Below are 13,978 nucleotides of genomic sequence, written 5' to 3'. Positions count from 1 at the left end.
GTGCCCGACACCCAGGTGACTCCTGTAAATGCTTGAAAATGTGAGAGGCCGTATCCATATTTAAGTGCTCGCTTATGCGCTTGCAAATGTGACGGGAAGTCTCACCAACATAGCAGGCACCGCAGCCTGCACAACTAAATCTATAAACAACGCATGATTTGAGCTCTTTAGGGATAAGGTCTTTCACGCTGAACAAAGAGCCGATTTTGAACGACGAAAACACTAGCTTCATATTAAAGCTGTTGTCACAAAAACGCTGAATGGTTCTACGAATCCGCTTTTGTGCAATAGCAGAAAATTTGCCCACGTAAGGTAATTTAACGTAGGAGCACTCTGGGCTGTTGTTGCCATTTTGCCTGTTAAACTGAAATTAATAATGTGTGCTGGATAAGAATTTTTGAGAAAAAATGCGTTGTTTATAGATTTAGTTGTGCAGGCTGCGGTGCCTGCTATGTTGGTGAGACCTCCCGTCACATTTGCAAGCGCATAAGCGAGCACTTAAATATGGATAAGGCCTCTCACATTTTCAAGCATTTACAGGAGTCACCTGGGTGTCGGGCACTTTGTTCGAGCGAATGCTTTGTTGTCATAGATCAAGCAACAACACGGACACAATTAAAAATCAAGGAGGCATTGCACATTCATTGGGAGAAACCCTCCCTAAATCAAAAATTGTTTCACGTAAATCTTAATCTTTCTTTGTAATCAGTTGTTGTATCACACCATTGTTATTCTAATTTTCCGCTATATATTGTACATCATTGTTATTCCATCCGCAAACTGACGATGGCACAGGAGTTGCCGAAACATGTCTTTTTTCAAATTTAAAAGTCTTGTTCTCTTCATTAAGATTGTTACAAAATTGTTGCTTTTACGTCCTTTTGGAAAACTTATAAAATACCAGCAGAAACCCATAAGGGTTGAAACGTGTAACGGCCCCTTGTGTGCTGGGAAACAAGCTTCTGAATATTCAATTAGCTAAGTACCATATTTGGAACAACAAGAGCAAGGGGTTTCCAAATATGGCACTTAGCACTGAAACATTCAACCAATCAGTTCGCACTGAATATTCGGAAGCTGTGAACGCGCGTTACACGTTTTAACCCTTATGGGTTTCTGATACCAGCTAATGATTCTATATTCACCAAAAATATTTCTACATTCTTCCAAAGTAGGAGACGAGAAAAAGTCAGCTAACAGTGTGCGTATAGTTTTATCATTAAGGATTGGAAGGGTTTCAGATCCACGAAGTGTAGCAGGAAGCGAGTTCCACAATTTTGCTCCACCATAGCAAATACTTTTTTTTTGAGGTATTCAGTTTTGGGTAGCGGTAACTGCAGTGAGGTCGAGGATCCCCTATGGTTATAATGTGTTGTATCGTTCTTACTTATGAAAAGATCAATCAGTGAGGAGCCACCTCATTGACTACTTTATACATTTGCTTTGCATTTGCCTCAGCCCGATGAGTTTCGAGATTTTCCCAGTCTAAGAGACTTAAAGTCTCGGTGGCAGGAATATCATTGGATAGGGTCCACTAAAATTTTCTTGCTTGGCTTCGGTACGATCAACTACCTTTTTTTTTTACTGCTAAATTGTCTTTACTGGATTACATTTTTAAAATATATACATCCTCCATTGTGCTTAGAGTGGGTGACATTTTGTACCCAAATGGCCATTTGCATCTCGTGTGCAGCACTTCCTTGCAGACCGGCTGCACCGAAACAACTAGTAGGTCACTACAATCTTGGACAAAACTCGTTGGGGAAATGTGACGCTCTCATTTGTCTATGTGATAAAGATTAAATTCTTCCTACTTTTCCCCCTCCCCCCATTCCAATGTTGTTTTAAAAAGCGACTAAAGGCTCGAACAGCATTTTGCATCACATTCTCAACATTGGTATGGGGGAGGACCGATATATTTTGTGAGTGCGTGCCAAATGATGATTAAGCTAGAATTTTTCCCAAGAGTTTTGTCCAAGATCAGTAACAGCAGGCAGGGGAGATGTATAACTTCACCAGCGTCAACGGCACTACTCAATTGACGTTTTCCGGCGTCCAAACATGGCACTAAGCGCTTTGGACAATTTTTCATCGTGTAATCTTTGCTTATGTTTTAGAATTCGAAGTTGTTCTTGCACTGCAGAATTGCATGGAGCAAGTGTCAAAGCCTGAAAGAAAAAACAACAAATAAATAAACAAATAAATAAATAAACGTAAACAAAACAAAACAAGGACAAAGGAAACGTTAGACTAATCTTGAGTAATAAATTCCAACAGTTATTTTGAAAACTGGCACATGTTTTAGCGCCCGAGTGCCGAGGAAGAACGTCAAGGAAAGACAAACATTGCGGAGCAGGAGAGAAAAGCGCCCAATGGAATTACAAGAAGGACACAGGAAACTCTTGGTATTTGAGTGCTCTCCACAGACACTTCTCAAGGGGTAATAACTAGCAGGAACGTCGGAAAGTTAAATGTAGCAGTTACTGTATCTGATAACAGCAAAACTGAATTTTCCACAAAGAACTATATTGTTTCTCATACATTAGGCGTTCTTAACAAGGTAACGGAAATTTGGAGTACGAGATTCCATTTTAAACCAGACGCTTTCACGAGCATCTCTGATCTCTGGCTTCTCCTCTATCACGTCATAAGAAGGCTTTACTAACGTAAACTGGGTAACAAGCGAAATGATGACAATCTATCGTGTAGCCAAATCTAAAGGTGTAAATGTCCCTAATGAGACAAGCAGCCCTTTGTTCTTTCCGCTCTCAATTTGATTGAGTGGTCCACATCGCTGTTACAATTTGACCGAATGAAAATATGGCCGCCAACAAATTGTTTTTTTTAGCCTGACTAGCCTTGTTAACACGTGTAAAACTGAAAGAATTTTGGTTGTAAAACGAGGCTAGTCAAAGTAATTATCACAAAGACAAAAGAATAATTTAGTGGCCGCCATTTTTGCATTCGGTCTACACTTTAGATGTTTGAAGGCGGATCGTGCGATGAAAAGGACGCTGCAAGTTAAGGATCATTTAAAAGGTTTCAACATTTGCTTTAACGTGCATTCAACACTTTGTTGAACCAAATGCTCGGTAAGTTTGAACAAGTCGTCCAACGTTGTTGAAAGCCGGCGTAAAAAATGTTGAAAGCTTGTTGAAAGCGTGTTGAATCTAGTTTAAATTGATTTAAACTTCATTCAACATCGATTCAACTTTTCCTTTGTTCTCAAAAATGAAGCCGTTTGAACACCATATTCAGCAATCGTAGAACACACGCATGCTCACTGACACATCGATCCATGATCGACGAATCAATACGACAGCACGTAGTTTATCTGGACGAGAGAGTCTGGTTTCTAGTTCTTAGTTCCTCACAATCAAATTTCGCAAAAGTGTTGGTTCTTTTCTTTTGTTGGCGCAATGTTGGAACCGTTTGAACGGCCTCCGCGTAACTTTGTTTTTGCGCCCAACATTTGCACGACATCCGTTCAACTTTGTTGAACGAATGTTGCTCAAATGTTAACCTCCGCAAACGTACTGGAGAGGAGGGAGACTGGTACTTTCTAGAAGCTCTCCAAACCTTTTCTAAATCATCCTTTGCCTTCTCATATTCATTCAAACAAACGAATGCCTGTAGAGACACAAATAAAGAAACTCGCCATCATTCTCCTTATTTAACTGAACACTGTTGTTGTTGCATTTCTCCATGCCACTACTGTTAGGCATTTGTTAGTTCTTTAAATTCAAGTCAAGTAAATGGAAGAATGCAGAGTTTGAGGATTGCTCAAATCCCTAAATCTTTTCAGTAAAATTTTGTGATATAATCATACTGAAATTATTTTTTTGTTCATCAGTGGTTTCATATATTAACCCATCTTTTTTTGCGGATTATTTTAAGGCAATATGTTGTGTCCATTCATACACGTTTGTAAACCAAGTTCAGACCACACAATACGGTATTCGTTCTCTTTGTTTTTCTGGTGTTAAACTCTGGAATTCATTAGCTCTTGATGTAAAGCAGATTATTCCTTTTTTTCTAGATTCCGTCAAAACACTAAGAACTCTAAGATTGACAGGTATAACAATGATATTGATAATTAATTAGCTTCATTTTATACATAATTCAACCAATCCAAATTGAAACCAAAACCAATCGTGGCTCACGCGTGCACATTTTCCCGGCTTTGTGTAGGCTACTTGTAATTACTTCAAGTTTTGATTGGTTTACTGGATTGTCTCCGTCCTTTTTGATTGGCCATTGAAACTCGCTCTATTGTTGAAAATTGGTAGAAAATAATTACTTCGTATTGGATGTCAAAACTGGGCGTGCATCTAATGGGCCATTTCCGCGTTCATATCTGCCTCCTCGTCAAAGTGAGTCTAAGTGTGAAGTTTTTGTGGTGGTAATAGACCAATTTCGATATATTAAAATTCAGTCCAAAACAAAAGGCATCATCTCGAGGCTCTGGGGAATAAACTCATACTAATCCTTATATTTATTCCCCAGAGCCTCGAGATGATGTCTTTTGTTTAGGACTGAATTTTAATATATCGAAATTGGTCTATTACTTCTACTTTAATTTTATTTTATCAAACGATTTGATAAAGGTCGAATAACCACCGTGAAAGATTTGGAAAGCTGACGTTTCGAGCGTTAGCCCTTCGTCGGAGCGAATAGAGGAATTGTGGTTGTTGTAGGTTTATATGTGTGCCCGAGGAGCTTGCTATTGGTAGAAATAGGGTGACGTGAATTTGTGAATAGATTAATGCAATGAGAGGCGTTAATCTATTAATCTATTCACAAATTCACGTCACCCTATTTCTACCAATATTAAGCTCCTCCGCACACATATAAACCCACAACAACCCCAATTCCTCTATTCGCTCCGACGAAGGGCTAACGCTCGGAACGTCAGCTTTCCAAATCTTTCACGGTGGTTATTCGACCTTTATTAGGGGCACCCAACGAGAATATACTTCAAAACCACTTAAACATAGCATTGTTAAACGTATTTTAGTATTTTAACGGTAGATAAAGGCATATTTTCATCCCCTAAAAATCTTTCATCTGTTCGGATTTCCTAGCTGAAAGTCTAGTGATCCGAACATTATAGGGATTAAAACTTATTTTTTCGAAATTTTCAGCCAGAAAAAAGGCTCCCGAAAATTCTAGGTGACCTTTTTAGGGTAAAAATCCGTTAAAAATGGGCAAATATACCATTTTTCAGATGTTCGAAAGTCCTAGGAGAGGCAGGCAAGCAAGAAATTTTACAGCAAATGTTCCGAAAATTCTAGATCTCAAATCGTCTTCCGAACAGATATTTTCCGAAAATTGATGTTGGGTGCCCCTGCTTTATCACCTCGTTTGATAAAATAAATTTCTGTTTCAATCTCCCACCGACGCAGTACCACAGTTTCTTTAGAAACTAAAATTTTGATTACTTCTACTTTATATGTGAATGAAAACTTCACACTTAGACTCGCTTTGAAGACGAGACAGATGTGAACTCGAAAATGGCTTATTATTTGCGTTTCTGGACATAAGTGAGGGTCTTCGTGAGCTTTAAATATTAAGCCAATCGAAATTCGTTTTGTGTTAATTTGAAAACATTTATAAATTTCGTATACATTAATTAATAATAAGTTGATATTGTAAAAAGTGACTCATGTAATAAGCATTTTAAAAGTAAGGATATAAAAATGAGAAAGAAAAAAAAAACTGAGACAAATCCAATCTGTGGTTAAAAGCCGTATTTGAATCTAGAGCATGTTGAAACTTTTAGCTGAAACTTGTGTGCAACGGAGATGCGAAACAAGTTTCAGGTCAGGCATTGTACCGTGTAACATGGTCGGTTTCATGAAACTTTTTTTGAACTTCCGTTGCGAGAAAAGTTTGAAGAAAAGTAGAAACCACCTACTTCTGCAAACGGTCACAGCAATCGCAGTGGTGATAAAAACAGGAGTTTCACCGTGTAACAACACTTTGTGAAACTGGTCTCGCTCCGTCTTGTTACGCTATGCTGCGCAGCCAATCAAAACCGGCTAAGGCCATGGAAACAACACTTCGACATCACCTTCAACATTAACGAACGAGTTTCGACCTTTCATGTTACACGGTGCAACGCCTTCTGAAACTCGTTTTGCCGCGCCTTTTCACACAAGTTTCAGCTAAAAGCTTCAACGTGTAACAGCGGCTTAAACGACGAGCCCAAGCCTCCTCCTTTCCTGTTCCTGTTTTAATCCACTTAAGAATCCCTTCACAGGGGCACCCAACGATAATCTTTGGTGAAATATGTGTTCAGGAGAGTCAAACTATTCTACGAATGTCGGTTCTACGTTGCAAAACAGCTCAATATTTCTTTACTAAAACACTTCCTAAAAGATTCGTTATCAGGAAAAAGAAGACCCTTACGTTTTCGGAAGGGATATTTGTGCAATTTTTGGCACTTGAAAAGGTCACCTAGCAGTTTCGGATGAAGAAATGGTCAGGTTGGAAGTCCTTAGAAGGTAACGTTCATCTAGCAATTTCTGAAATGAAGATATCGTTCCATAAAATTCTCGGACACTTCAGTTTTTAGCTGAGATATCCGAACAGATCAAATTTTTCTAGGTGATAAAAACATCTCTTTACACAGTCTAGAGCCTAGAAATCTCGCTCAAAGGCTTTCGGCTTAATTTGACCCGTTGGGTGCCCTTGACTTTAGTTTACTTGCGAGTGTCACATCAATACATAAATAAAACTTCACAACCACTTGTCAATCAATCCACTGTTAAATTGACAGTGCGTGAACTTACCTGTCCTCTTCTGAAGAGAGCCTTAAGATTTGTGGGTGACATTGCAAGTACCTATAAAGGAATAAACGCGTGGTCAGACCCATGGAACTACAGTAACAATAATGAAGGGTAAAAGGAGACACGGGTGGCAATAGAAGAGAGAGGAACAATATAAATGAATACAATACACGAAGTGTACCTTAGTAATCGTTACAATGTACATGGCTGATCCAGTGATATTTATGGGTCTGTCTAAATTGTCATAATGTCACAGGCTCCTTGCCTATCCGTTTTGCACGATTTTTTGCATTGCAGAGGACTTTGCGATTGCATATATGAGTGGATCCCTTTCTCCTTCTAGCACAGTAATAAGTCGAATGATTATCATTGCTTTGCTACGTTTTACGGCACATTGAACTGAGAGCCTCAGAAGTACCATGGAGAAAATGGCTAATTATGTTCACTTTTAGTAGAGAAACGAAAAACATTAATAAGCTTGAAAACGTTAGTAACCTTAAATGCTAAAAAGTGGTCAACTTCAAACACTTTTTGCACTCATTAAAAGCAGAATAACAGGGAAAAAATCATGTAAACTAAACTTAAAATGAATGCAACATAATTGAAAAAGTTACGATTCAATACCCGATGTTTCGACGCTCCTGGCTAGTGGCTTCTTCTAGGGTCAATAGATCTACAGTGTAAAGCTGTTTTCTGGTGCTAAACTAAACTCTTCCACAAATACTTGAGGGCATGAGCTTTCAGTCATACACAAAGTGCAACAATTACTTAAAACAATCAAATATTTCTAACCTTTGTACAGTTTTCAGCAACAAATTCAAACTGTTCAAGCTTTCCCTGACATGCTGCTAAATTTAGGAGGCACGACACTCTTAGTTGTTCAAATTCATCTTTGCTATCGTCAGGTAATTTGTCACCAATTAAGATCAGCTGCTTAAGAGCATGACTATACCGTCTGGATGCAGCAAGCCAATTGCTGGCCTGTATCAAAGAGATGTGAAGACAGATGCAAAGATTTTTGTTTTAATGTCATTATTTTAATGATTTTTGTATTCATGGGAGCTTTACATTACTATTACTGACGCCAAGAAGCTACATGGAAGGCTATTTTATTGCTTATCACCTCTGATCAACAAAATTTTCTCCGAAATCATTCCAAATGTATAATGTTGTTTTTAGAATTTTGCATTGAAAATTCACTTTTTTAGTCACTCTGAAAGATGGGGAAAAGAGGCCATAGTTTGATTCATGACCACGCAATGGAGGGGAATGCACCCGATACCGGGCTGACTTCACATATTACTTTGCATGGCTGCTTTCAAAGTACTATCACAACGCACAGCAGTCTGTGACATCAATCCAGTATTAAACCCATGCCTCTTTCTTGTGTGGTCGTACAATGTAGATCAAATTACAACCATTTTTTTCCAGTTTTAGGAAGAGTGACTTTGAAGGAGAGTGTTTAGCACACCAAACAATTAGTGTTAGACAAGTGCAGAGAATTGTTGAGAGGAAAGGAATATTTGAGGTGATAGACACTTTAATCATTAACAAACAGTGTTCGGGCCCTTTTGTCCCGAAACATTATTTGTCAAAGCAAGTAAAATGTTTGAGTTAATAAACATTACCTAATTTCTGAAGTTAGTGTCCACAAAAAGCAATTTAAGGCAATTTTGAGGAAAATTAGCAACAAAAAAAAAAACAAATACAATTTGACATGGGAACTTTATTCATGAGCCTTCAATTACAGGAGTCAAGGAGATGGGAGTGGCGAACTGGAGCAAAAATAAATGAAATAACAGGCAAACGTTTCTAAAGAAGAGGAGCTTTAACGTAGGGAGAAGATATAAGAGAGGTGGGGAGAGGAGGGAGAGGAGGGAGTGGAGGGGAGGGAAGAGGAAGAGGAAAAAAATGGTTTGGCAGGAAAAAAGGGGAAAAGAGGAGACGAAACTGGAAAAATTAAGCATTCTGAAATCAGTTTTCGTCAGACATTAATTAAATAGGGTAACATAGCTAAAGAAAGTTCAAACTACTAAATAAATAATATACCTTAAAGCAGTCTGTTCCTTTGGCTTTGTGATGCTTGGCAACTGTTAGCTTTTCTTCTGCGGTAGTATGCCAAGGGTCTTTTGCCTGCAACAAAAAAAAAAAAGAGTTGAAGAAATTAATCAAAATTGCATGACTGTATATAGCAATTTAAAAGGTGTTCAAAAGGAGAACAACAATATCCACTGCATAAATCCCCAATAAGCAGTCAAGTGTGTAATGTCTTCTCTGAGATGATCTCAGGTCCACTGGCATCAAAGCTAACTACACCGCTGTATGAAGAGAAGAAAGGAGGAAAGCAGAAACCAGCCCAGCTAATCAATTTTACTTGCATTCTTGAGGATGAAATATCCAGTGCACGGCTCAACAAGATCACGCCAAAGGAATATATAAGGCACCTCAACCAGTTGCTTTATTGTGATTGGCCATTTTGATGAGGAGGAAAACTTGAGTAACTGGAAGAAAGTCCGGTTGAGAATGACTTAAACTCAGCCCACATGTATTGTACTTAACTGCAGGTTGAGGTGGATGCCAGGGATGACCACTACACCTGAGTCTGCATCTCTGTCAACTCAGGGACAAGCGAGGAAAGCATGTTACAAATTTCCCTACAATGTCATACTTTTCATGTAAAGAAGAAGAAGAAGAAGAAGAAGAAGAAGAAGAAGAAGAAGAAGAAGAAGAAGAAGAAGAAGAAGAGAAGAAGAAGAAGAGAAGAAGAAGAAGAAGAAGAAGAAAAGAAGACGAAGAAGAAGAAGAACCACGTACCAACTGAACTCATTTGTTCCTGTGAAGAACTCTATGAAAAAGAATGCATAGCTCAGTTGGTAGAGCATTGCACCAGCATAGTAGAGGTCATGGGTTCGAATCTTGCTGGAGTGACCTGACTTTTTCAGTCTAATAAGAGACAATTGTTGCTTAAATTGTCTATGGCCCACTCTTCAAATATACATTCATTTCTTCCAAAATAACCGAAGAAACTTGGTAGTGACTTACATTCATTTTTACTGTTATATTTTCCAGTGGATAATGCTATCCACCCTGGGGTATGTAGAGAGTAGCCTAAAGGGCAGATAGGCCATAGGTAGAATGCAACAAGTGAACTCAAAACGCAAAAGGCATAGGTAATGTCACTGCATTAACTGCTCATTCCCTGACCTTGACGTATGTGTAACTGCGAATGTCGACCAACCTTGTAGACTGGTAATACAGGAAATTGGGTGACACAAAGACTGAAATGACATTAACAATGTTCTCCTTGCAATGAAGTAGAATTGTATCAATACTGATCTACCTTTAAAAATGAAAGGAGCTCAATTTCACACCACAAGTCACCATCCGAAAAACTGGCAAATTCCAGGTTACCATTTTCCTTCTTGTAGGGTATGACACAGACTTCCTTGGTGTGCATGCATTCTAAACATTTGTCAAGGGTCTCTGAAAACTCATTGTCTCCTGGAAAAAATAATAATTATTAAGCCAGTCATTATTTTACAGTGAAGAATATATCTTTCAATGGTTTTTCATACATTACAGCTTACATATAGGACAAGATTTGTATGATCATTCTATCTTTAAATCAGTTTTAAATCAGTTTCCCATTGTTTCACACATTCCGTTTGTGGTGTTTGTAGATATCATTCATTGACCAAATGAAGAAATATAGGAATATTGTGTAAGGAAACCCTTTTAACCATGGCACATACAAAGAGTTGGATTTTGGTGCATCTGAAGTAGTCAACGTAGCACGTGCATGGTGGCTGCCAGATAGAGATAGACCACAACACAATGAAGTCCTTTCCCCAGCCTCTTTGCAATTACACTATGTGGATTCTTTAATATCCAAAGGTGTAATACCAGTAACAAGATTTGTAAGAAGGGCCTATATGTGCATATTTATTTATTTATTATCTGAGAGGAATGTATTTATTATCTGAGAGGAATTATCTGAGAGGAAGATTTTAGAAATTCAGATTGATGAACATTACTTTAAATATTAAAAAACAGCCACCAAAACGTGGACGTGTACCTTCATGAGAAGACTCAAAAAATCTCACCATTTAAACATAATTTTACTAGGATTAATCATTAACTATGAAGTACATTCGTGGGGATGGAATTTGGGTTCTGGAATATGCAAGGAAGTATTATGATGATTGCCTGTGTACATCTGCCTACCAGTCTAGTAAAAATCTTTATTATAGACTCAACAAAATATCGTGTTTCTGATTGGTCAATGGCGAATACATAAATAGGTTATAGAGTGCAATATGGAAGTTCCTATGAAAACAATGCGATGTAGTGATTTTGTTGAGTACATAAGTAAAAAATTGTGATGTTTTGAAAGTTCTCAAATTGCACTCGAATTGAGAACTTTCAAAATATCACTTGAGCCCATAAATCACGAAATGCACTCACATTTAGCTTACAGAATGAATATTTCGCGACAATGAACGCACACTACGACACAATAATTTAAGAAATTTGTACTTAAAATGGCCTACATATTTACCTTCGCCAATCACAAAATCCTTTTCGCTTGTATGTGACACAGTATCATCTTGAGAAAATATTTTCAGTTTTACTATACAAAGGCAAAATTATATTAACACTTCAGCAAATCATGCCTACATAGACCATGATATGTTCCAAAACTTTTACTCTCATCAAGACGTTTTTCATTGGCTACCAAAATAAAAACGCAAAGAAAAAAAAGCAAAATAACAAATAACCTTTGCAAGAGGAGCCGTAGTTAGGTGTTTCTAATCCAATTCCTTTTCGAATTATAGTTCTTGGCAACGCGAACGCACCACTATCGATATCGTCCACCATATTCCACCACTATCATCCGCCATTTTAGAAACAGTTTGGATTCTTCAAAGCTTTCATTTGATTGGCTTGCGGAAACAAAGCTGACCAATAGCAATTGACGTTTCACCTCCTGTAAAATCGAAAACAGCGTGCAGACTTCTCAAGAAAGAGAAAATTTCCGCAGATTTTATGGCTGAAGCGAGCTGGGAATATGGTCCGACATTTGGACATCAGTTACGTGTTTAAGCATCCTTTTGAGGGGCTAGATTGCAGAATACCCGGCCCACCAAATGTCTTACTTAAAAAAAGCTGCCTCCGCGGTCCCGCAGTCGTGTTTAACAATGCTGCTTCCGCGTCCACCAAATGTCTTACCATAGGCAGCCCAAGTTCGCGTCACTAGAGAGCGTGTAATAATTGATTACTAGTGGGAAGATGACCTTGAGTGCAAGCGGTGTTGCGTTACAGGCGGCCGTTGAGAAAAACGCGTTGTAAGACTTTGTATGGGAAATAAAATACCGTCGATTATGAAGCCTAAAAAAAAACGCTCAATTTAACGTTCATTCAATAAAAGGGATGAAAATGACTCACCTCTGGTGTATTCTTGTGCCTTTTGGAGCTTATTTTAACGTTTCGGGAATTCCGTGTTTTCAATGTTCTAAGACGAAAACTGCCAACCTCGTTCCCAGGGTCTCTCTTCTCTGCCTCCACTGTCGTTGAGAAAAGACCCTGGTTTCACTCTGGTCACGTGGCACTCGTCAACAAACATATTCTGACTACACTATCACGAAACATTCAATGTGAAATAGTTTATTGAGGAATGGTCAGTCAGTCACCCGACAACAGCAATGTGTCCTAATATACAGCAACTACAACATACAATATGCTAGAAAGTCTAACTTGAAAAAGCTTGAAAAATTAAGTGTACCACGCCAGATACGAAAAACCACTAAAAAACCACTCTTTAGATGTGGCCAAAAAATATGTGGAAACGTATTCCCCATCTAGTGCAGCGGCACAGAACCTCGGGGAAGAGGTACAAAGAAACCCATAACTCCATAGAAAAAAAGAAAAATTTAACTAGATTTGACAATAGTAAACAGAGCGACTTGACTGAGCTAGAATGATAAATACTTCCCGCTAAAACCTTAAATACTCAAAACTCTCCCCTGAGAATACTAAAACCTCTCAATCGTGCCATCAGAATAGCAATTTCTGACTAATTCGTTCCTAAGTCACTCAACCGTCAGAAATTACATTTTCCCACTAGGGTAGTGTTTTCGTTATATTTTGAGTCCGCAATGGGCGAAAGAGTATTCGTTCGACAAGGCATTTTTTTAAAAAAGTGATCTTTAATCTTACAATGTAAGTATCAAAATAGCGGATGTTTTATACCCACAGGAAATGAATTCCCGTACAAGCGGTCAACCTAAATACAAGAGCTTTCGTGATCGACAAGGCACAACTTCAAAAGTTCCATGTTAGGGGGCCTCGATTGACGCTTCACACAAAAAAAAAATTGAATTTCGTTAGTAGCTAAAGCTGCTTCTCCAGAACAAACACTAACCATAAAAGAAATACCACCAAGTACACTTTTGCTTGCATAAAAATGTCTCTTTTATTTTACCGTGGACCCTATAAAATAGTTACACGCTATGAAAGCGCTGTGCGAGTGGTTAAAAAAATATCTTAGACGACATCGACGATTTACACGAAGTTAAATAATATTTAAATATCGCAAGTCAAAACGGTCAACTCGCCTGTTCAAGATTGCGACTTTAGGAATACGTTGTTAAAACATTCGAAAGAAAAACCGAAAATCACGGAAACAAAAATAAAATCACCTGCAAACATGTCATACAGGTTTGATTTGATGATATTGACGGTCGCTATCGTGACATGGAAAACTTAAATAAACAAAAACACACCGGTTCGATCGCTCTGTCTGAACCATGTTTGTTTCCCATGGATAAAAAAAAAAAAAAACGTTTCGCTTGTTTTCGTGCACGAAGGACAATCTTCTTTCCTTTAAAATTGTCGGAAAACTAATTAGCATTCTTCGTTGATCCGGACCTTCACCACGGGTTTTGAAAACTTGAATAACCGCGAGGGATATTTTTCGGTGGTGTCCGATCTGATTTGACCACAACTTTGCCTTTCACGTTCGTGAATGTCCTATGTGTAGACATAATAATATTGCCGTCAAAAGTTATTTCGAGTGGTCATCTGGTCACGCAAAAATCCAATGCGTGCTGATTCCATTCCTTTGCAACGTCGACATGGCCTTACATTGCATCCCATCCCCTAACCACCCATTTGGTGAACCTTCCAGA

General features: G+C 38.3%; 1 protein-coding gene across 3 annotated transcripts; it reads right to left on the bottom strand.

The window, feature by feature from the left end:
- Positions 1 to 784: 784 nt before the first annotated feature.
- On the bottom strand, positions 785 to 12,332 carry LOC138008369 (peptidyl-prolyl cis-trans isomerase FKBP5-like). Of its 3 annotated transcripts, XM_068855684.1 has the most exons (9): positions 12,237 to 12,332; positions 11,570 to 11,778; positions 11,350 to 11,421; positions 10,132 to 10,292; positions 8,841 to 8,924; positions 7,584 to 7,772; positions 6,795 to 6,845; positions 3,580 to 3,630; positions 794 to 2,168 (listed from the first exon to the last, which is right to left on the bottom strand). In XM_068855684.1, the coding sequence occupies exons 2-9, from the start codon at positions 11,667 to 11,669 to the stop codon at positions 2,031 to 2,033; spliced, it is 846 nt and encodes a 281-aa protein (XP_068711785.1). In that variant the 5' UTR covers positions 11,670 to 11,778; positions 12,237 to 12,332; the 3' UTR covers positions 794 to 2,030. The 3 variants fall into 3 exon arrangements, with proteins under 3 accessions (XP_068711787.1, XP_068711786.1, XP_068711785.1); XM_068855686.1 differs by lacking the exon at positions 11,350 to 11,421 and having other exon boundaries at positions 785 to 2,168; XM_068855685.1 differs by lacking the exon at positions 3,580 to 3,630 and having other exon boundaries at positions 790 to 2,168.
- Positions 12,333 to 13,978: the final 1,646 nt, after the last annotated feature.

This window comes from Montipora foliosa, chromosome 6, assembly GCF_036669935.1.
Source record: "Montipora foliosa isolate CH-2021 chromosome 6, ASM3666993v2, whole genome shotgun sequence".
NCBI classification, from domain to species: Eukaryota; Metazoa; Cnidaria; class Anthozoa; order Scleractinia; family Acroporidae; genus Montipora; species Montipora foliosa.
Note: the sequence above shows the minus strand (reverse complement) of the source record. Positions and strands in the feature narration are given on the sequence as shown.

Bases quoted from the DNA above. Each gene is read 5' to 3' on its own strand.
- LOC138008369 (XM_068855684.1), bottom strand. From the start codon at position 11,669: ATGGTGGACGATATCGATAGTGGTGCGTTCGCGTTGCCAAGAACTATA. The intron at 11,422-11,569 runs GTTATTTGTTAT...GCCTTTGTATAG, and splicing joins CTACGGCTCCTCTTGCAAAG to TAAAACTGAAAATATTTTCT. The intron at 2,169-3,579 runs GTTTGGAGAGCT...TTTTTCTTTCAG, and splicing joins CAAAGGATGATTTAGAAAAG to GCTTTGACACTTGCTCCATG.